Source organism: Homalodisca vitripennis, chromosome 2 (genome assembly GCF_021130785.1).
Source record: "Homalodisca vitripennis isolate AUS2020 chromosome 2, UT_GWSS_2.1, whole genome shotgun sequence".
NCBI classification, from domain to species: Eukaryota; Metazoa; Arthropoda; class Insecta; order Hemiptera; family Cicadellidae; genus Homalodisca; species Homalodisca vitripennis.
The window spans coordinates 191010786-191034770 of NC_060208.1; the positions used below are offsets into that span (position 1 = coordinate 191010786).

The window sequence follows — 23985 nt, forward strand, 5'->3', positions numbered from 1 at the left end:
CGCCGTAATCCGCAGAATGAACTACTCAAAAATGCCAAACCTACATTAAGCTGATAAACCATTAAAATTTGTATGATTGGCTTTTCGTTAAAATTTCTTGGTATATACAACTTTCTATTGTTTGTTATTATCATTGAATAGCTTTCACCAATTACTGGTTCATAAACATTAAACTGTGAACAAATGTTCGTTGGTTAAAATATATTGGTTTTTACTTAACCCAGATATGCCTAGTGACCTATATTTAGGACACTTGTAGTGTTCTCCATAAAGCTTACTTCTGAAGTAGTTTCAGCTTTTTCCAACAGGTGGCAGGGTGGTTGCTGTCTTCAGTAAGAGCTACTGAATGCATCTGAGCAACAATCAAGTGAATGCTTCAACTAGTTTGTTTCTTTAGACTAGTTTACAAATTTAGGATTTCCAATCAACTTCATGAGCTCTGCGCCATGTGCGAAAAGTAAGTACAATACTATTATTTCGTAGTTTTAAACCTATTTAAGTACATTTCCTAATAACTGACTAACTAGTTATTACATTTATCTTGAAATGTGACCGTTCTAAATTCAGACCGTTTATAGGTTATGTTTGGAATTGGCCCGTCCTACATGTAGTCCAGTAGGCATATGTACAACAATAATGCTTCCCACTCTCAAATGAGTTTCGACCCTTGTATTTCAAGTCGTGACTTAGTAATTGGGTTAAACTTTTTGTTTTAAGCATCAATACAATTTTTTACAGTTATTTTATAAAAAATTCTGAAAAACCTTGTTATTTATCGTACTTTGAATTTTTTAGGAACTTGAACCTTCATGAAATTTTGACGATGCTAGAAGATGAAGAGATCCAAGTGCCACCTGATGAAGAAATTGGCGTATATATTCAGCCACCAATCAATGCAAATGATGATGTCACTGATGAGGATTCTGGGGATGAGGACATGACTTCAATCCATCATCTTCCAGGAAACCAACTATTGGCCCCGGCTGAAGTTTCCCAAGAATTTGAACTGAGTGACAACAAAGATGAAGAGGATCCTTCTTTATCACAACCAACCTTACCCTCTAGTTCAGCGAAGATGGACATAGCACAGCCACCAAATAAAAAAGTAAGACGAATTCAGAATTTCACTGAAGAGAAACCAGCAAAAAAGGTTAGTAAGCCATTCACTAAAAAGCAGTACAAATGGGTCAAAGAGGACCTAAAACTAGATGATACTATTTGGAGTAATAGACAGGAAGTACAACAAAAATTAACACCAATGGAACAGTTTTTCTGTATTTTCGATGATGATATTGTAGATTTATTAGTTGAGAAAACAAATCGTTATGCGGCATTACATAACCGTTTAGGTGATGTAACTGTCGATGAAATGAAATGTTTCATAGGAGTATTGTTGTTGAGTGGTTATGTTCCATTACCTCGAAGACGAATGTTTTGGGAAACAGCTTTGGACACTCGCAATGAATTAGTTGTAAATGCAATTTCTAGAGACAGATTTGAGTTTATTATGTCAAATTTGCATGTTTGTGATAATGACAACCTCAATGCTGATGACAAGTATGCAAAAGTACGTCCATTGTTTGATGCATTGAACAAAACATTTTTTGATTACGCACCACATGAGGAACACCACTCAGTTGATGAGTCTATGGTCCCATATTTTGGGAGGCATGGTTTGAAACAATTCATCAGAAACAAACCTATTCGCTATGGTTACAAAATTTGGGTTGGTGCTACACCCAATGGCTATGTAGTTTGGAAAGACCCCTACCAAGGGAGCAGCCACACCTTGGACCCTCAGTATGAACACTTGGGCCTTGGTGCCAGTGTTGTTTTGCAGTACTGTGATGTTCTGAAGAAGAATGGTGATTTCCCGTACTTCTTGTATTTTGATAATTTTTTTTCTGGTCTACCTTTGTTTGAGAAACTGTCCCAAAAGAATATAAGAGCTATTGGTACGGTGAGAGAGAACAGAATAGCAAAGTGCCCACTGACTGATAGTAAAGATTTGAAAAAGAAAGAAAGGGGAACTTTTGAATACGAAAAAGTATGTGATGAAAATTTAATTATTGCAAGATGGAATGACAACAGTATTGTCACTGTTGTTTCAAATGCTGTTGGTGTACAACCCATACATCAGGTAAAACGCTTTTCACTTAAAGCCAAGAAACATGCTTTCATCCCTCAAACCAAACCTCATACACCAGTACAACAAAAAAATGGGCGGAGTGGACCGGTGCGATCAAAATATGAGCCTGTACCGAATCCAAATCAGAGGTAAGAAGTGGTATTTCCCTCTGATCTGTGACTGCATTGACAGTGCAGAACAAAATGCCTGGCAACTTCACCGCCATGCGGGAGGGAACCTTGACCACTTGTCTTTCAGACGCAGACTTGCCTGTAACCTGCTAGAAACATTTGGTAAAGGGTGCGCGTCAAAGGCTGGACGGCCATCGAAACAATCAAAAGTGGACTCCAGGTTTGACAGATTGGACCACCTTGTTGTTCCTCAGGAAAAGCAAACGAGATGTGGGCATTGCCATGCCAAGTGCACTACCAGATGCCAAAAGTGTGATGTTGGTCTTCATACTAAATGTTTTATTGATTACCACACAAAGCCATAAACTACAAATGCACTTACTAAAAATTTTATTTAAGCTTGTTTTATATATCTTTGTTAAAAACACAGTTGAATTAAGTACATAAAACATATATATCCAATGTAAATGTAACCCTTCTAAAAATAAAAAGCATTTTTGGAATATTTTAGCATTTCACTCATATTTTCCTACTGTCCTATATATAGGCCACCCATTATTTACTAAACGACGATGAAATTTTTTACAATTATTGTTAAAATGTGTTGAAGAATACATTTATAGTATAAAAAAACTGTAGAATTAAAAAAAATTAAAAAAAAATAATTCAGGCATATCTGGGTTAAACTTAATCTATATGAATTATATGCAACTGAAATGTATGTTTTTATGCGTAATTAAAATAGTTCGATAATAAATAAGAGATGAAAGTTGCACATGAGTGGACGCTATGTTAATTCAACACATGAACGACACCAGTGGGATAACGCCAACAATCGACGGCTACGTCAGTCGCTCAATTGAGCGTTTTATTAAAACACGCTCTGTTGAAAGATATGAGGATTATTTAAATTAATTTCAGCCAAATGCTTAGCTATAAATTATTCATATGATGCGCTCTTACTGTTTAGATTCATTCAACGAGTTTGTTAAAGTTAAAGTATGTTATAAGTTTTTTAGAATAAGTCATTTAACTTTCTACCTAATCCTTTACAAAACATATAGTAAATCTTTAAACAATTTCCTTTTATAATTAATGACGGGTTACTTCTGTTTACCAACAGTAGATCCTTTTTTACGAGCCATTTTAAAAATATATTTTGTTCTTTTATCATTTGAATTACTCAGGACTATACAACTGTATCGTTTAAAAGTATTACGTATTTTAAAAATTATATTTTAGTTACTTTTTAAATTCCTATATAAAACGTTTATTCTTTAAGTTTTAGGGGACCACTCTACTAGTGAAGTTTATTTTATTAGCTTATAAAGTGTGCCATAGATAGGGTTATAGGAAGCTATAAAAGTATTTGTTTTAATGATTATTCATTATTTATGTTTATTAAATGTGTGTTTACCTTTATTTAGAGTAAATTCTTTACCAAGTTATTAATATAAAACAAAAATAAATATAAATTGTATTTGATCACTATACATGAAAAAAGGCAATGATGTATCTATTTATTAAATTGTCTTATTTTATTTTTATTGTCCCTAGATTGTTGATTTATATCTTTACCAAAGTGCATGTAATAAAAACAAGAAAAAAGTAATAATCATTTTTATGATTACTTTATTAGCGAGTATATATTTAAATATTTATTGAACTATATTTTAAAACCCAGAACTACAAGGTACGTATTTAAAAGATCGTAAGTATACATTGCTCGATGGGAAATGAACAGGCGTTCCACCAGCAGAATACACTCGAACAGAGGTGCAAAAATCTTGATTACTTTTAACAAGAAAGGCTTTCTTTCTTCGTATAAGACCAATTTTTATTTGTTGATTTATAGAAACCTAAAATCTCTTGAAAGCCAAAAAATTATGAAAGATTTCATTGAGGTTAAGAGAAAAAATATTTTATTTTTAAAAACATAAAGTACCTTTACCTTTTTTGGCTGTCACTGTAGACAAATTATATCTCGTTTAGCTCATATAAGTATTATTCAACTGTCTTATATTTCATGTTTATTTGTAAAAATATGACAAAAAATATAGGTATGTAAAATATTTTAAAACAGATGTTCTAAAACTTTGGCTAGCTTCTTTATTTATAAATTTAATTGTACTAGCATTTAGACAACCGATGGTAGAAAACATCATGAGAAATTTCACGATAAATTAAATTCTTCTCGAAATTCATTAGATATTATCCCTCTGAATTGTAATTTTATGAACTATAAAATTTCATTGAGGATGGTAATATTAAAAATTTCAGATGTGTACACCTGTAGATGTCTTGCAAACCGTTTTAGTTGTGCGAACCCATTTTCATTCAATTTCTGTCTTACTAACTTGCAGCATATTACTCTCGTCTAAACTATTGGTAACTAATACAATACTCGTAACTCTCCGACCATATTTCATTAAAAAATATACTTAACTTGGGATCTTCTGACATACTGAGTGTAGCCCCTCCTCCACTTTCTGACTGGATTGGAAAACTCTTTTCAATTTAATTGCGGCCATAAAAACTTAAAGAGTGGTGTTCATTTTTCTCAATTACATTCTGTATTCTAAATGACTTAAAGGATGTGGTGAGCTGTAAGTTTGCCAGAAAATTGTATTTTACATATCCATTCTAGAATAACATAGAGAGTTTAGAGGGACTATGAATTGTATGCGATTTCGTATAAATATATATTTCGTACTAATAACGTTTTGGAAAATCTGATTTAATTTTAATCAATAGTATCACGTATTTTGGACTTGTGGAGCCATTTCTACCATCTGATTTAACACCATTCGTCAAGACATTCCCGTATCACGATTTTTAACTATTTTACTTTTAAGCTAATTGAATTACAAATTCATAACAAATCACCCATATGATAACGGGAAGAATGGGAAATATGTTTTAAATATACTTTAGAGAGTACATAATAGTAATAGCTAAATACATTTAATTTCGTTCTCAAACTGTCGTAATATATAATTTGTTTAATAACATAATTAAACTTTCCAATGAACCTCATTTAAAATATACTGTCAAAGAACGTTATTTTTTATTAAACAGCAGAGCTCTCTGAAAAAAAACTATAAAATTGGTTTTTTGAAAGTAAAGGAAATATGGTATCGGATAAAGGATGAAATTACAAAGAGGACATTTCAATTTAAGGGCAAACGCCCTTGTCTGCCTGAGCCTCTACTCCCAAAGGAAATTACTAAGTAATAAGTCACTGCACTGTCACTGACAGATTACTTTGCCGCTTTTGTGGCTATACATAAAAAACTGTGTTTATATTGGGGAAATACAGTTCTAGTAGATCCTTTTTTCTTATACTTAAGTAAACCCTAAGTAAAATAATAGCGAAAATCTAATATTTGTCATAATTGTGATGGGGAAGATTTGTATGTGTGAGTAACTATTCCAATGCGAAAAAAACTAATTAGAATTAGTATAATTATTGTGAAACACAAGAATGAGTAATACATGTTTGCAGTATATTATCCAACAACAAGTTTAAAGATAGAACCAGTTTGTATTTAAGTCATGAAACCAATTGGTCTTATGTCTCGGATTAATTTTGGAACCAGGAAATCAGGCAGTTATAATAAGCTAGTTATAAATTACAACTATAAATTAATACTTTTTTTATTTCTTTTAATCACCCTGGTTTGAATAATTTACCTAAAAATATTAACTCATTTTAGTTTAGGATTATTTCTACAAATATGCTACAAACAATACTGCACAATATGGTAAAATATTGAAATGATTTTTATTGTTGGGAATTGAAATTAAGTAATTACAAAAATTATTATACATATCTATGGAACATTTCATCATTTCCGAAATTGAAATGTAAAGAAAATCTTGACAATCGCCTTTTATCAATATTTCTTTAAGTTCGCAATATATTATAAGGTTTTTATCTGGTATGAATGGGTCTCATGAACTAATAGAGAAACATTTTAATTAATATGAAACATCCATACAGATTAAAAAGGGGTTGAATTGTATTCAAGTTATTCCAACTATCCTATGTTCTATAAAGATAAAATTGTACGTAAACGTGCTTTATGGTCAATCATAATATTTATCCCTATTTTTTTTTATTATATGAGTCGTATCATACTTTCAATTAGTTATATCTTTAATATTACATATTTACAGATTATTTTAAATAAATGTCTCAGAATAGGAGAACTAAGGATAATGGTTAACACAAAAAACTATCTTTTAATTACGATACAACTACAGTTTTATCATCAATTGGCGGGACGTGAAGGGATGTTGCTACTGATACACACAGATAGCTACCTAGTTCTGTAGGTAACCCGATACTCAATATCGAGTTTCAACTGATCCCTCGGGTCTGATGTCTTTGCAGCAATTGGTATTTCTAACAATTACTAAATGCCAATATGTCAACGATAACTTAGAGACAAAACCATTACAGGTTGTTCACAAACGTGGATAGCAGTCATTTTGAATTTCGGTAAGTTTAAGTTTGTATCAAAGAATATTTAGTTTTAACAACAAACGATGTATATAACTTTAAGAAATAACAATTGTTCACCTTTAATTTTAATCATAATATAAACAGAAAATGTTCAATACTTTTCAGAAATAAAACTCTGTAGTGTATTTTCATAAAGCTATTTTTATTGTAAAGGAAAACCTCATATATTAGACGTAATAAATCCTAAGGAGCATGTTACGGCACCACAATGAAATCTGGCAAAATATCCTGCTGAGTGTGAAAATCCAAGGCTTTCAGTAAATCGTGACATGCAGATGTTCTCTTCCTGACAAAAATGTGTGAACCGTAATATACGGTTGGGGTATCGCACTTGTATACATTCCTTGCACTTTGATCTGTTTATGAGAGAAACGTTTAATCTATTAGGAAATTAAAAACTAACATACGTAAATAGAATTATTCATTTTAAACACAATTTATATTTTTCAAATAGTAGAAGAAACTTTGCATATTGTAATACAGCGTTGAAAAATAGGCTACTTAAAGTTCCTAATTGGTACGTAGGTGATACATTCTGGTCGTTTATTGCTTCGGAAAACCGTACGTTACCATGCAAAACCGAGATTTGTATCAATCATTAAGACAAATTGTATAGAGTTCTACAAACAGTAAACGCTATTTTAATAGCATTTTGGTATAATTAAGGAAATCTGACCCAGCGAGTGTAATTTTGTATAGTATGTGAATGCATGATAAGGTCAAGGTTCTAACTTAGTTTTATACTGGAATTATTCCAACTTTTGCTAATTATTTTCATACAAACAATAGGATTACTTGTATATGAATTAATTGAATTACTTAGTATGATGATAGAACGCATGGAAAAATCTTGCAGAAACCATTCCTATGACTTTTTCTTATAAAAATCACCAACCTTTATATGATTAATAGTATACAGGGGTGCCGAAAAGTCTTGAAACGCTCTAATATCTTCTGTGCTTGTAAACGTACATACGAAAACTTCGAACAGTGACATAGTGTATAAAATAGAACATTTTGATGCAATCAGTAAGCTCTTTACAACACGTAAGGAGTTGATGGAAAATCTCTAATTTAAGCTTATGCTTAGGCTTATGTCCATATGCACATAATTTGATATAACATAACAATAATATTTGATGGTTTTAAAGGTGCAAAATTTATTTAATAACACTTTATGAAATAGAAATCGTATATCAAAATATACTGTCTTATATACAATGAAGCATATTTAAAACAGTTGTGGTTAAATATCCACCAAAATCACAGGCATTTTGTCGCGAAGAACACAGACATTTTTAAAGACCCACATAGCTCTATATCGTCAGCCACATGACTACACGGGCCACAACCTGAGGTTGTGATGAGCTACTGATTTGATCTGAACGTTCTATTTATACTGTATATCACTGTACAAAGTTTTATGTTTGTACGTTTACAAGTACAGAGGATATTAGAGCTTTTCAAAAATGTTCACTCGTTTATGTGAGTTTACATTCTTGATAAGCTGGCGACGGTAACTTCTCCAGATACCTCCGCACTTAGATTACTCTACACGGTACTACCTGATCACTCCTACCTCATTGGCCACCTACGCGACAGGTATTGAACATCGGTAGGGGATGGTAACTGCCTTGACTTTAAGAATGTTAAATATACTTAGTTAATATTTTCGATAATTACGAATATTAAAATTATGTTTCACTGGGGTTTCCCATAGATTTATCTTTCAATCCTATGCCTCATTACCTATACATACCTTGTGTATAAAAATGGAAAGAATCGCCAAAGGCTTTACATTATGAAACCAAACATATAAATGCGTTAGTTTTTTATTTATTTAGTTGTATATTTCTTTCCTGGCACTCGCTGATTTGAAGGTAAACTTAATGACTATTTAGTAACTAATTTTACTATATGAGTCAGATGCCTTTTAATAATCTGCCTAATGGTGGTTTTAGAGCTAATTAAGAAGATAAAGCGCTTGCCCTCTCAGTCGCTTGGGCCTACATCTGTGCGTAATTGGTCTCATTATATTTGATTAATTAGTACACACATTAGGCAAAACATTTCAACTAGATTACTTTGTAAATTTTGTATATATTTTAATCTAATAAATTTTAACTACTTTCTATGGAATTAAACTACGAAATGTGCATAAATAGCCGTACATATTACTTTACATATTATTTGTATTTATATATATTTTTTATCTTAAGGTATTCACCAAATATTTAATTTTTCACTTATTTTTGTTTTAAAATTTCATTAAGATTTTAAACATTCTATGTTTGTTAGTTCATACAAAAAATAAATTATTACCCTTAAAAATTTTCAAACGGACAAGTAGTTTAGTTGATATTTTAGCTATGATAGCTAAATGGAAATGATTCATAATAATAAACTGATTTGGTTCCGTACTTCTCTAACTCTAAAGATCTAAATTTTTAATAAGTGAATTGAAGATACGTATGGATGATAAATCGAATGTTAAAAATACCTAACAAAATGGTAAACATAGTGATATATTGATATTTAATCAATCTTATTTATTTTTTCTTTATCATCGTAGCATAGTGGAGTTCTAAAAAAGAGTTTCCTAATACTATACCATATAAAATTACATGCTGTTCTTTAAAATGGTGCCGGTAATTGATATAAATTGAAACATTTAGCCACTATAATAAAGTTTTCGATTTTTTAAGTACAAAGATAGGAGGATTAGAGAAAATGTAATTTTCTTTCACATTAACGCCTTATTCATTCGTAGTTTAGTTTTAATAACTTAAAATATTTCAGTAAATATATTAACATGTTTATTCTTTATAACTTTATTCTTCATTCTTCAAGAACTCAATTTAATAATGTATTAGAACCTGACATCTCTTTACAAAGTTTAAACACTTGACCCTTAAGTATAGATTTGAAATATGAATATAATTTTAGCCACACAAATATTTGATTTAAAATATTAGATTTATCAGGACTAATCATTTATTTATGATCTCCAATGATAAAACATTTCCAGCGGCAATTGAATAAACCAGGCAACTTTTATACGTATTAAAACATCACGAAATTAGACCCAACATAACAAATTACGTTGTCACTATTGTTCATTTGTTTCCATCATTAATAGGAAACGATGGAAACTATTTATTTTTCAAGTTTCACGTAACCACAGAATCTAATATTTTATAAAATATAACTTTTTGTTAAATTATATTTTTTATTTCACTATTTCTGAAACATGTATAACCAATAAATAAAAAAAAATATTCAGAACAGTTTTTTTTTTTTTTTTGGAATAGTTATTTTCCATTCCCCGTAAAGGATTCACTAACTTGAAATTTTTACCACCCTAGCCGATGTTTTTATTTTCTAACTACGGAGAAGCTGATTATATATAGCCAATAGTCAGCTTTGTGTACGTAATTCTGCGTCATCCTGGCAATTTACATTTATAAAACACATTTAAGTATATATGATACTACGTTCTATAAAAACGCAACTCACTGTTTATATATATGTATCTAGTTTAAACAAATTTAACAATCTAGGGGCCAAGGAAATTTTTGTAGGGTATTTTGTTAAGTCTTAGTCTTAAAAGGTATGTCAGTGGTAGAGATATGTCTATTCATTACTATGGGGAAACTTTGAGAACTGTAGGTGTAAACGTGTTTGTAATTGTATAATTGTAATAAATGCATTATAAAAATTTTGAAATATTATGTACCTATTAACAAACTAGTGTTAAAGCCCACTTTACGTACTTATTACATTCATGCAATTATAAATATATCCATATATAACTTTTCAATTCGTATTGAGTGGTAATCGAGATTTTGACAAATTATTCAGTGAGACAGTTGGATTTAAATGCGTTGGATATAAATCCACACAAAACTGGCATCATGGATGGATATTGTATTGTTTCGGGAGCTCTAAATTTCCCACGGGACAAACCGCTGGTGGTCGCGGCAATAAATAGCGTTACAACGTGTGAGACAGGGCAACAGGGCATTGACAGCCGGCTGTTTTGTGCGATGGAATAGTCTTTAAATCTTTCAGAATTTAACTTATATTACAGTTTGTGATACGAGCTACGTTGTAAAAAATTTATTTTTGTCCGTAACTTTTACGTAGCTCGTATACATTAAAGATATGATATTTGGTTAGTATAATCATTACTTAAACGATCAATGATTATAATAAACTAAATATACTGTGCTTATAGATGTGATGACTTGGTTCTCGCATACTCGTATTATTATCTAATATAAAGCATTGGATGTTCAGAAATTTAAAGGGAGAGCATCAAAATCTAAATATGTTAGACGACTTAATAAAGCATTAGAGAAGTCTAGTTTTGAATTTGTTCATTTATTTGTTTTACTAAATATTGATAAGCGCACAAAGGCGCTACCCCTGAAATCTGTGAAGGCATAGTTAATACTGTTTTCTATTAATAAATTTCGTAGCTGGCTTTGCCGAGATTGTGTGCAACAGTTCATCAGTAACTCATTATATCATAATAATAATAAATAATTTTTTGCCCAACATATCTAACTAAATATTAAAAACAAATACTATTGCTAGTGCTTAAAAATAAATAATACTATGACATTATTTATTTAAATAGCAGCAAATAACAAATACAAAGAAATGAATTATACTTATTTTATTGGTACGTGTGCCTTATTATAATACAATACAAAAAGTAGGTTAACTCCTTTTATATTTTTATTTATTTGTTTAATACTAATAATTAGCTGAATAAATTTTACAAAATAAGGGGAATGTAGGCATCCCCTAAGTTTGTGCCTTTGTTGGGAATACTGTATACAAAAAGAGTTGAGAAATAGCAGAAACGAGCAACAATTAATTAATGAAAATTAGTTAATGTAGCTTATGTAGTAAACAATGTACTATTACTTTTCATAGTTTAAATTTAGTACAATTATTGACTTCTATTAAATAAAAGGATTCATGCATGATTTAGAAATATTTCAGACGCACGGATAGTTATACAGAAATGAAATTTTAGACATCAGCTCGGTAGATAAAGGAGAAAATGTTGCTGACTACTGAGTGAAAGTGATGCGTAGCTAAATTCAATTGCTGGAAATGCACCATCGTTAAACTCATACTTGTTTGGGTAGATATTCATTTTCATAAAAAATATAAATTCTTTAAATGAGAAATTGTCTAAATATCTTATAGAAGGTTCGGCTCTACGTGTTTAAAATACATAATGAAATGCCATAAAACCAGGTTTACCATTTAAAACATTTAAAGCGTCCAAGTAAAAATAAAGAATTTTGAAGCTTATATAATTTTAAAAAATATACGGTTTAGTTAAATGTATGTTCAAAGAAATTCTAAAATTTCAATTTTACCTATTTATCACCGAGTATTAGACTTGTTAAATATGGTGAATGTTAACTTTGAATATACTTAGGTAAGAGTTAGGTCTTACTTGAAACAAATCATAATTCTGATGAGAGCTGATGGGCACACGTCTTATAGGTCGAAAGTTTGTTTTGAATTACGCGCAAGTAATTCTGGTAATGCCTATGAAATACATTTTTTATTTCACTGTTTTACGACGTGCGCTCCCAAAATGTTTCGTATGATTTCAGTCATACTCCTTACGAGAAGTTGCAATATAAATATAAAACTGTAACTATTGTTATGTATGAACATTACAGTTCTTTAAAACATTTTACAGTGGTATTAACTATTATGAGGGTAACAACTAGTATGATAGTTCAGGATTAAATTTAATAACATCATTATTTCTGACCTGTGAGAATAACAACTTTATTATGGCTCGTTATGTGCAAAAAAAGTTAAAGTGAACAAAGGAATACAATAAATGTTTTATATATATATATATATATATATATATATATATATATATATATATAAAAGTAGAAACAGGCTCTTTTATGTAATAAATTAGATAGTACAATATTTACATCTCTATTATTATATAAAAATCAAATTGTGTCTGCATGTATATTTTCACGCGCGCGTGTGTTTGTGACCCTTACACTCTACTAAAGCTATTGTATTACATTTAACACACACATTAAAAGGGTCTCTGGTTAACACAGGCTTATTCATATTTGAAAAATCCCTCCGGGCTACGCTCGACTTGAAACTTCCTTTTCGACTTAATCAGTGGATATTTGGAATATATTTGGAAGCATTCTAATGTCACAACACGATCATGTGTTTAACTAACTTAAGTACCACTTTAAATTCCGTTAAGTTTATAGAATTAAAAACAAAGAATAAGTTTAAAATTAACAACACTTATCTCTTATATCAACCCTGTCTGTACCTAATGACTGATGAGCGCAGAGGTATCGAGATAAAAAATATAAAATTTTAGTTCAAAAATAGGAAAAATGCAATTCTTTAGTTAATTAGACATTAAAGTCATTATCTAATTTTTTATACATATTTTAAAACACTTGTATATACAAATTTTAGGTGTTTTACGACTGAATTAAGCCTTATAAGTAAAACCTTTTACAGCTCTACGCCCATCAAACGAAATCAAATTAAACAAAATTAGTATTTATACAAACTTTCCTATATTAGAAATGTCTAGTGTAAATGCTCGCTTAATAATTTAACATGTAAAACTAAAATGTAAGACTACGTTACATTATGATTACATTCACAGACCACATTAAGTTGGGAACGTATGTACAAATAAAGACACGATCTCGCTCCTCTGTTGGGTCTCAACTTTATTCTTATAATACAGTACTTATTTCTAATATAAATAATAATAAAATACTTATAATAATAATAATATAATAATAATAAAATAATTAGTTCAAAATCCTTACGAAGGACGAACTTACGAAGGATTGATGCGTGACTAAAAACTTCTATGTGAAAGGTGTTTTATTTCAAGTATGATTGAGAAGTATAACATTTTAGTTTCATTTTATTTTAAATACAGTATTTTATTATTAACATTAAGAGAAGTTTTATTTTATATCTTATTAGCAAGAAATAAGATCAACGAATACAATCTTATACTCGAACACCGGGTATAAAAATTTGGTAGCAGATCGTGGTTCCTTTCTGGGAGAAAACTTGGTTGAACAGGACAAAGTGACTTTCCTGCATAGTATTGTAAAATTTCTTTTCCTGCATATTTCTGAATGGACATTAACCTGTTTGTGTGTGTGTGTGTGTGTGTACATACAAAATGAATATTAAAAGTCAGCATTTGAAAATATTGAATCACATGAATAAACATGGAAATAAAATGGGATTAACAGGAGTTGAGCTGTTAACTAAGAAGGAATTGGCTTATGAGTTTAAGGTTTGTAGTTCCAATATTTGCGAAACAGTCACAGAAATGAGTAAATTCTTGCGAACCTTATTGAAATTAAAATTAAAACTGGAATATGCGCATTTGACAGGTGACGTTGATTTTAAATCAGAATTGGACCTTGTGCAGAGCGAAGTAAAGGTTTTGGAGGTCAAGATTAACAAGAGATGAAAATTCGAGTGGCTTGGAAGCATTGCTGTGTAAAGTCAAAACCTTTTATTACAAAGTGCTATTATAATACCTGTAAAAAGTATTTGCACTTGATAAAATGACTGTTAATTTGGTGAAAGGTATCATGCAAATATTAATATATGTAACACATTTTTTGAAGAGGGAGCTAGATCCAAATGAGATAGGTCTATCCGAAGAAGTTAGAGACACAGATGTCACTCGCTAAACGAGACAAAACTATAGAAAAAACCTCTTTCTGAAACTGAGCCAGGAAAATAAGTTAGTAGGTTAACTTATGTAAAGTACCCCAACCATCGAGGACTTGGTATAAAGGTCAACAACTTAATAATATTTAAAACTATAGAGATTAAGTCACAGTAAACGATTGATAATTAATTCAGTACTTTATTCCCTGATTGGTTCATTATGAAGGAATGAAATCATTTTCTAATTTGCATATTTATGACAGTTTCTGCATTTCAATTAGAATTGTTATATAGAACCATGATTTAGTTTTTATCACGTAATGATTTTTCCAATGCTAGTCACTGTGTTGTGTTTTTACTTAATAAATATTAATTTAACCTTTCGTTCTTTAAAACTAATAAATACAAACTATATTTTATGGTCATGAGGTAATAATTATGTATATGTATATATATATATATAAACACACATATATATATAAACATATATATATATATATATATATATATATATATATATATATAAATTGAATAAAAAAAAGGACTATATATAAATTTTTTTTTATGTCAGGAAATTTAACAATTTGTGATGAGTGACTGATGGCTGTATATATATTTTTATATATTTTTATATCATATTTTCTATCTTTTATATCTTATTTTTATATAAAAAAATATTTATATATATAAGATATATATATTTTTTTAATAAATTTTAACTTTTTTCTTGTATGCCTCATTACTCATTAATATACATATATATATATATATATATATATATATATATATATATATATATATATATATATATATATATATATATATATATATATATATACAGCCATCAGTCACTCATCACTAATTGTTTAATTTCTTGATATTTCAAAAAATTTAACCTTTTTTCTTGTATGCCTCATTACTTAAGAAGACGAATGAACTCATAGAAGATTTACTAATCACAGAGATCGAAATGGAATTTAAAAACCTACGAGACACTCTTTTTTCAACATTTAGATGTTCCATAAACATTAAATTTAGTATAAGCTACAAGTGTTTTATGACAAAATATAAAAACTTAAACAGTTTTCATAAAACTTTAGTTCCCATAGGCGCTAGTAAAGAATTATAATTCATAGGAGAGCTATTTTTTTCTTTTTGAATCTGAATGTCCTAGAAAGAGAAAATATTATATACATGTGTCATGCTATTAAATAGGATAATATACGCAGTTTCATTAAAAATTACCCAAACCTAGGGGTAGAAATTAGATTTTAATTCTATTACAAATTATCTTTTCTTTTTCAGCTTTAATAATCATACTAAAAGCGAATCTTATATTTTAAATGGAGCGGATGCATTATAAATACGTTACGTAAGTATTAGATAGCTATAGCCAGTAGATAACAAGTAGAGGAGTTTTCACTGAAATAATATTTTTAGATTTACCTATGCATATACAGAGTGTCCCATGAAGAAACGGAGAAACTGTCAGGACTTGTTATTACCGTGAAAATAACAAATTAGAATTACAAAATGATGCAAATTGAACTGAAAAATTGAATAAAATTGGTACTAATTTTATTCAATTTTCCAGTTCAATTTGCATAGTATACATTAAATTTTACGTCCTGGGTAACGCCCAAAATAATTTAATAGGGCTCCCTTTTAACGGTGGCACTGTAATCTGGGTGAAATCTTTCACCCTGTATAGCTCGCTAACTAAGCGTTTCTGGACCTATGTGTATATCAACTTTTTTCGTTATTTTCACCGTAAGAACAAGTCCTGACAGTTTCTCCGTTTCTTCATGGGACACCCTGTATTTCCCTTATTTGGGAAACAACGCAAAAGTTAGTACTACACTCGAAATACCTTAAATCTGAAGTAGATTATAATTTATAAACAGGAATTTGATCAATATTTGTATTAATAAAAAATTAATGATAAAACATCATTGCAGGTATTTTCACTGTAATAGTCTCTCACTTCGGATATTATATAATTTGACCTATTTTATGTCTGTATTTTTGGGAGAAACCAGACATCTCAGACAAGTTCTCAAATGTTCACCGTAAACTAAACGTGACGTGAAGATACGTGACCTTATCAGAACGTTAAATCTAATCCAAAACTTTGACAGTGCTCACAGTAACTTGGAATACATTAATTATGTAAATTTTCGTCTTGCAGTCTTCAGGAAATAGTTTTAAAACCGATTAAAGTGTATAGTTAATAAGCAACAAAAGAGTGTAAGTGAAGTGTTTAGCGTAATAAACATATCAGTTCTGCATAACACATTGAAGATTATTTATAATTTAATTAATACAGTTATGTTGATATTCAAATCAGCCCTCTCACTTACTCTCGGAATGCAGTTGTTATACAGAGTGAGGTAAATCACCCTTGCGGTATGTATCCAACTAAAAATGTTGTGGTACGAAAAATTACTTCTTTTATTTTAAATACAGTTTATTGAACATTGATATTTAGTAATTTTAAATAAATAGTGAAGTAAATTACCCTTGTGGAACTTTAAGAAATTGGAGGTACAAAAATATGTTCTTTCATTAAAAAGATAGTTTATTGTGCATTCCTATTTAATAAGTAGAAATATTTAGGCATTTGTCAATGCTCCAAGCTTGATCATTTTTTATTTACAAAATTTGAATAAATAGTACCCCTACCACGGTAGAGTTTCCGGTAATACACCTTAATGTATTACAAAACATAATCAACCACGATGGTGACAGGACTTGATTTACATGACCTCACATTATATCGGATGACGTTGCACTGTTTTGCCGTTATGTAAAATAATGTATTGTTCAACAAGATTGAAAGCAGCCTAATTTTGAGCCTCTTTGAAAATATTGTCTTCATTAAACCGTCTTAGAGCACAGTGGGTTTGATCATTATCATGTATATTGCGTTTATAGTTTCATTGTACAGTAAGTTTAGGTGTATAACAAAAGAATATAGCTGAAAATATTGTCTCTATTTACGCGTCTTAGAGCATAGTAGAAGTAATCATTATCATGTAGATCACGATTGTAATTTCCAACTAAATTTAAATTAATAATAAACATTACTAAATATTAATAAAAACGTCTGATGTTTTGTATTGAATCAGTTTTGAAACAGAAATCAATGTATGGTTCACTTAAACATTCAAAAGCAGTTGTTGACTCTAATAATGATACTTACAGAGAATAGTGCCCTTATTGTTGGGGGGCTTTGTGTTGTAACAATGCTTGTTCAGGGAACCACTTCTTTCTCGCTGCTATTCATATGTAGTATTCTGTAGTAAACAAAGGTATTTGATGTTAACTATACAAAATGCAACATATCTACTACTTATCCTATTTTCCTTTGATAAATTTAGAATGAACCATTCATTGCAAAATCTATTATAAAATAATAATGAAGTTGAAATACTGACATATTTTGAATATATAAAATATAAATCTAATGATAAATTTGTTTAAACATAAAATCTTATGTAAATGTAGGATTTAATACTACCTTGAGATTAGGGTGTCATGATTATCCAGAATTGTCTGGTTCTTAACGCCTCTAAATATTTATAGTACATTCATAACCTTGAAATAAGTTTTATGTAAGGGCAAAACTTAAGGAGGTTACCGGAATTGCTAGATGAAAATATAAATATTATTTTTTACTTCGTACATTCTAATAAACAAGAAAAAAGTATTTTGGGTAATTCAGACTTTCTAATTGTTATTGAAAGGAAATTTTCCTTCAAAAAGATGTAGCAAATTATTTTCTTAAATAGACATTACAATTAAAGTCACGCTCGAATAATGTTTACTACATAATTTCACTCAAAATCACCCTTCCAAACAATAGAATTTTGGTGTATTGACTTCTTAGAGACTATTTTATATATTTTAATTACCTACAAAGGTACCATCAAAAGTAGCCAATAAAAAGGCAAACATAGATCATTATAAGTGATGGTTGAGCCAATAATTTATATATCGAATTAGAGTTTAATAAAAGAATAAATTTACAAGACGAGTATTTATGTAATTGGAGACTCGTTGAAAATAATTGTGCTCTTTGCTGTTGAAATACTCCAGAAATCTGATGAGAGATATAAAATTAATATCATGGAGTTCAGATAGTCCTCTTTAGCTTTCTCTGCTATTTTACCTATTTTATTTAAAGAGATTTTTGATCTAGTAAGCAAATAATTTTAGGAATTCGTATATGAGAGATATCTCATTATAAGGTAAGAATGTACACATTTTTAAAAATATGAAATGCTACCGAAATATAGATATAACCTTTATGCTCAACTAAATATATTATTAAACACACAGTTATTAAAATAAAATTTTGAGATTCCTACTATGAAAATTAATTATTATAATAAATTTTAAATAGTTTTACAACAACCCATAATTTATCTAACATCGAATATTGTAAACTGGAGTTATTCCAGCACTAAAATGAACGAATTTACACAACATGAAGATTAACGTGAATAAACAATAAATTTTTTGTGCCTTTGGAGAAGAAATGGATTGAGACGAACCGTCTTTTCTTTGTGCTTTGGCGACGTATAAAATTAGTTTACTCCGCTCGCCTTCGTTTCAAGTGTTGACAGAATCCGTCTCCTGTAAAATAAGTAGTTCAATCCGTCGAAGTGGCGTCTAGGTAAAGATGGATGAGATTGATTTTCAGAGTTAATTTTTACTATATAACGTCCAATATTCGTTCTCCATCCAATGACAGATACTTTACTGGAGATTCTAAGTGTTTTCTTAAAACCTTTTTATTTATTTGTACAGACAAATATATTTCATGATGTTCAGTTATGGATATTTCAATAAGGATGTATTTTCCCAATTTAAGCGAACGTCAAATTAGGATATAGTAAACAATATTTAATTTATGTGTACGTTCATATTTGTTCATAAATTTTCACATCCATAGCGATAACGCATTGTCGAAATATCATGTAATTTTATCATAGTATTATTAATAACAATGACAATAATTTTCATCAACAAATACCCTAAGGGATGGAACTAAATCATCTCTGGCTAATCTTAAGCGTGTTTCTTAACCTAAACTATAAGCTACGAAATTCCGGGCCAAATAATGACATTTATAAATATTTTTATGTTTTAAGGCGTATATGAAATGAAAAAAATCCAAAAAACGACAAATAGTAAATAAATATTTATCTCTGTATCGATAGGATAATCTAGGCATGTTATATAATATACATTTTGTTTTTACATAACGTTATAATTATATTATGATTAATGATATATACTTGATTTACCTCTCTGTATTAGATATCAAAACCTATTGCTCATATTTGATTATTCATCAGAATTTTATAGAAAACAAATCATAGATATAAATAATTTCTGTGGTACAATTTTACATTGGAGTAATGTTCCTGTTAACAGTAGTATATTAACGTCCGTATTCATTCAAACGTTTCATATTCATTTCCTGGCGTCTCGTCTTGACGTGTCACTTATATAATTTTAGATCAGCTTCCTTGCATAGTGAATAAGTTCAAGAGCATACCGAGTAATAGTCAGTGCATAAAATTGTAACATTTTCTAGATTCGATAGAATTAAACATTTTAATTGTAAATTTTTATTTTAAAATTAAACGTAATAGCCTTTTATTGTACCGTTTGATATTTTTACGAAAATAGATTTTAAAATATGTGATAAGTAACAACTCCAGTATTGATCGGATGAGAACAAGAAAGGGAAATCATTAGTAATAAATATAACCTTACTAGACCAGTCACAATGCGTAGCGTAACAGTTAATTCATTATTCCAGTACCGGTAACAATGATTGTTACAGTCCTTAATGCGTTATAGCGGCAGGCAGACATTGACTGCAACGGTCAAGTTGTCGCGAGAGTTCCAGTGAAATCTTTACTTTTCGTTGTTATTATATGTCAGTGCCAGTTGTAATGATGCGATACGGCTTTATTCGTTGTATTTTTTTACTTTTCAGCTACTACTTCGGTTTGTAGGGTTGATTCATACAGAATTTTGAGTTCGACTCCATTTCACCTTGGTGCACCGTCTGAAATCTGACGTCACTCGCTTGGCTCAATGCAGCTTGTATTGACCATGGAATAAAACCATATCGGACCAGTATTTCGTTGAGATATAGCTTACATCTTCTTTGTGTCTGTGTGAAGCTTGCAACTAGTATAATTGGTAAAGAGCTTACTTATAAGTTTTCTTCCCCCCTAAAGCCTTATCCATCTAATATAAACAACGTTAAATGGAAAACACTTTTTGACAAAAATAAATACCTCTTTCAGCAATTAAGAATTAAATTTAAAGGTTTTAATACACTTTTGAAAATTACTTATGTAGGAAACTAAGATATAGCAATTAAACGATTAATGTGTATCTTTAAAAGTGTAATCCTTTCTTGTTCAAGTTGACAACAGATTAATTTAAAGCACCGATAGCAAGAAAGAAGCAGGGTCAGGACTTTGAACTGTCATAACAATACAAAGCCAATCTACAATGAAGGGGTTCATATCTCCTTCCACTACAATAGTTGTCAACTATTCTATTGTAGAGGAGTGAGCTGTACATTGATTTCTGTTTCAACAAGAAGCTAATATGGTTAACAAACATTGTAACAGACTAACAAGCTAAAACTTACTATAAAATTAATATTTAAAATAATTATTTTAAGATATGGGGAAGAGAGTTTAGGGGCCACGTGTTAACAACTTGGTTAATAATTTTTCCGATGGAATTAACTAAGTTTTGTAAAGGTAATAATACCTTCCGTAGAAAAATATATTGTTAATGCAGTTGAAACATTTAATCCTATAGTTGCAAATTTGAATCCTACAGGTATAATACAAATCTTGTATGTTACAAATAAGTACACCAAATCTTTAAATAATTACAGATATGTATTTACAACATACACCAACTTATAATTTCAAGGTTTATGCTTCTGAGATAACTTGGTTTTAAATGTTTTAATATTTATTACTTAGAAGATGAAATAATCTTGTAACACGCAAAAATATGGGATTACGTTGTAATTAAAATGTTTTTGTTTATAATTAAAATGCCAGTAATAAATACAAGTTTTTGAACAAAATAAAATAATATATGGCAAATTTGAGATATTTATGGATTTATTAGGTAATACGGAGTGTTTCCTTATTTTGTTATTGAGTTTATATTAAAATAAATTTCTTTGATTTTAATTTAAAACAGCTGTTAGTTATACAAAAATAAACAATCACTTGCATGTAAATGAACACGTTTTATATTTGTAAAAGACTACACATGGTTCTGAAATGGATTTCTTAATAATTAGACCCTGTTATGTTATATATAGGTTGTTCAAACGAACGTAAAATTAACAGGTAAATAGATCAAATCATAATAAACTACAAAATAAAAAGATAATAAATTTCTCTCTTTGCAATCAGGGATAAAAGTTATTGCTTGTTATTCCGATGGACGGTTGCGTTCTGCGTCAACACAGGCGATTGCGTAACAACGAACGTCACTTTCCTCGGATTTAAATAGCTCTATTTGACCTTCGGACCTTTAAATGACAGATATTTAAAATACATTTTCGTCATTTAAAAAACATATTAGCTTTAAGGTTGAAATTTTAGATAAAATTGTATCCATTTTAAAAGTAATTTATAAATCTTTCTCGAGTAGAACTCTAATATTAACAAAACATAAACTTGTTTTATATTTTGAGCTTTATCTGCAATAAATACACGAGTACATTAATAAAATTATAGGACACATTGTAGCAGTTACTGTGACACTGATTGTGAACAATTCAAAAAATGTGCAATGTGATAAGCGCAGCATTATTTCCAGTCACAACCGGATAAGCATTCTATTTTTTAACAAACGGGACACACGTAGTGGCTTAGCGAGCTAAACGGTAAAACAACAATTATATAAGATATAATTCCGATTACAGACCAAACAGTCGTATTAAATGAATATGGTTTTTAAAATATAATGCTGGTGTGGTTACCAAAACTGTGATAGAAAAATCCAAAATAAATTATCAACTACACACGTAAGAGCTCTATGGTGTATGGGCAACTATTTTGCCACAGCCGTTAAGAAATCAAGATTATTTTACTTTATTTGTTATTATTTCATTATTGTATTGTTGTATACATGTTTCAGTGCTAAAAATCTATTACTTACTTTAACTATTGGAACAATCAAATACGTAATTTATAAGCACTGTGCAGTACAATACTCTTAACAATTATTTTCATATTTCTTTATATTGGTGATTAAGACATAGATGACTGGTTTTGCAAAGGAATATTTAGGGGAGGAAAATCTGTTCCTCCATCAATAGTAAACTATGATTTTCAAGATAAAAAATAAAAACAAGGAATATATGTATTCGGTAGCCGCAAGCAATTACAAATATCACATGTGTGGTTAGTAGATGTGATCTGGAGCTACACCACAGCTGTTCTCGGTGTGATAGAACATATGTGGCGAGCAGTTACATGAGCCGGGGACCAGTCAACACGTGGGTCTGCTGTCTACACCACATCTCGTGTCCCACACAAACACTAGACTGCTATACCCGGTCACTTGGTTTGGGACTGTCTAAAGTTCAGTCAACGTGTATCAGTAATATAATTATAACAAATCTATTTTCCTGCAGTAACAGATTACACTTTTATTTAGAAACCTATTTTATATAGAAGGATATGTTGAGACAGTAATGGCAAGCTTGTGTAGATAACAAATCATTCTTAGGTAATGTTCAAAATGTTAGAAACTACTTCTATTTGCATAATACGCTACAATATAAAATAGTACCACGTGTCGCTTAACAGTTTTCGTTAAGTTTGCGTGACGGTTTAAAATCTATAGCTTATTTAATTCTCTAGATATCCTGCGTTCTGATAGACAGGCACATAAAAATAATTTTACACTCGTTTCAGCCAAATACGTGTTACAATAAAATGGCACTCTTAGAAATTGTTTTTTTAAAAGCTTATCCATCCACTTTCAACCCATTTATTACTATTGACGCAATAAGAATACATTACAGAATTGAAGTACAAGACCAATTTTTTTCAATACTATTCACACATCGATATGTGTTATTATTACCTATACAACATTCTCATTTTAAAACTCTCCTCGAGAAATGATATAAATTAGTGACAAAAATAAGTTTTAAGAAATATATGCAAAGCTATTAAGGGATTTCACCTTTTATAGTATTCCTCTCTTGTTCTAGTTGTGTAAAACTTCATCTAAATAAAAAATAGTAAGAAAGACGCCGTCTCCTCACCCTACACTGTCACAACCCAAAGCTCTTCATTAATGAAGGGGTTGCTCTATCCTTCCACAACAATAGTTGTCAACTATTCTATTGTAGAGGAGTGAATCATACATTGACCCTTTCAAATATT

The 23985-nt window shown here is 29.8% G+C and overlaps 1 protein-coding gene across 1 annotated transcript in view; it reads left to right on the forward strand.

Annotated features, from left to right (window-relative positions):
- Positions 1-220: 220 nt before the first annotated feature.
- Positions 221-23985, forward strand: part of LOC124355940 (piggyBac transposable element-derived protein 3-like) — a 76569-nt gene continuing 52804 nt past the window's right edge. Inside the window, exons 1-3 of the mRNA XM_046807091.1 lie at positions 221-457; positions 796-2277; positions 2321-2529. Coding sequence (XP_046663047.1) covers positions 372-457; positions 796-2277; positions 2321-2529 — 1777 coding nt within the window. The 5' untranslated portion in view covers positions 221-371. The remainder of the gene's footprint in view (positions 458-795; positions 2278-2320; positions 2530-23985) is intronic.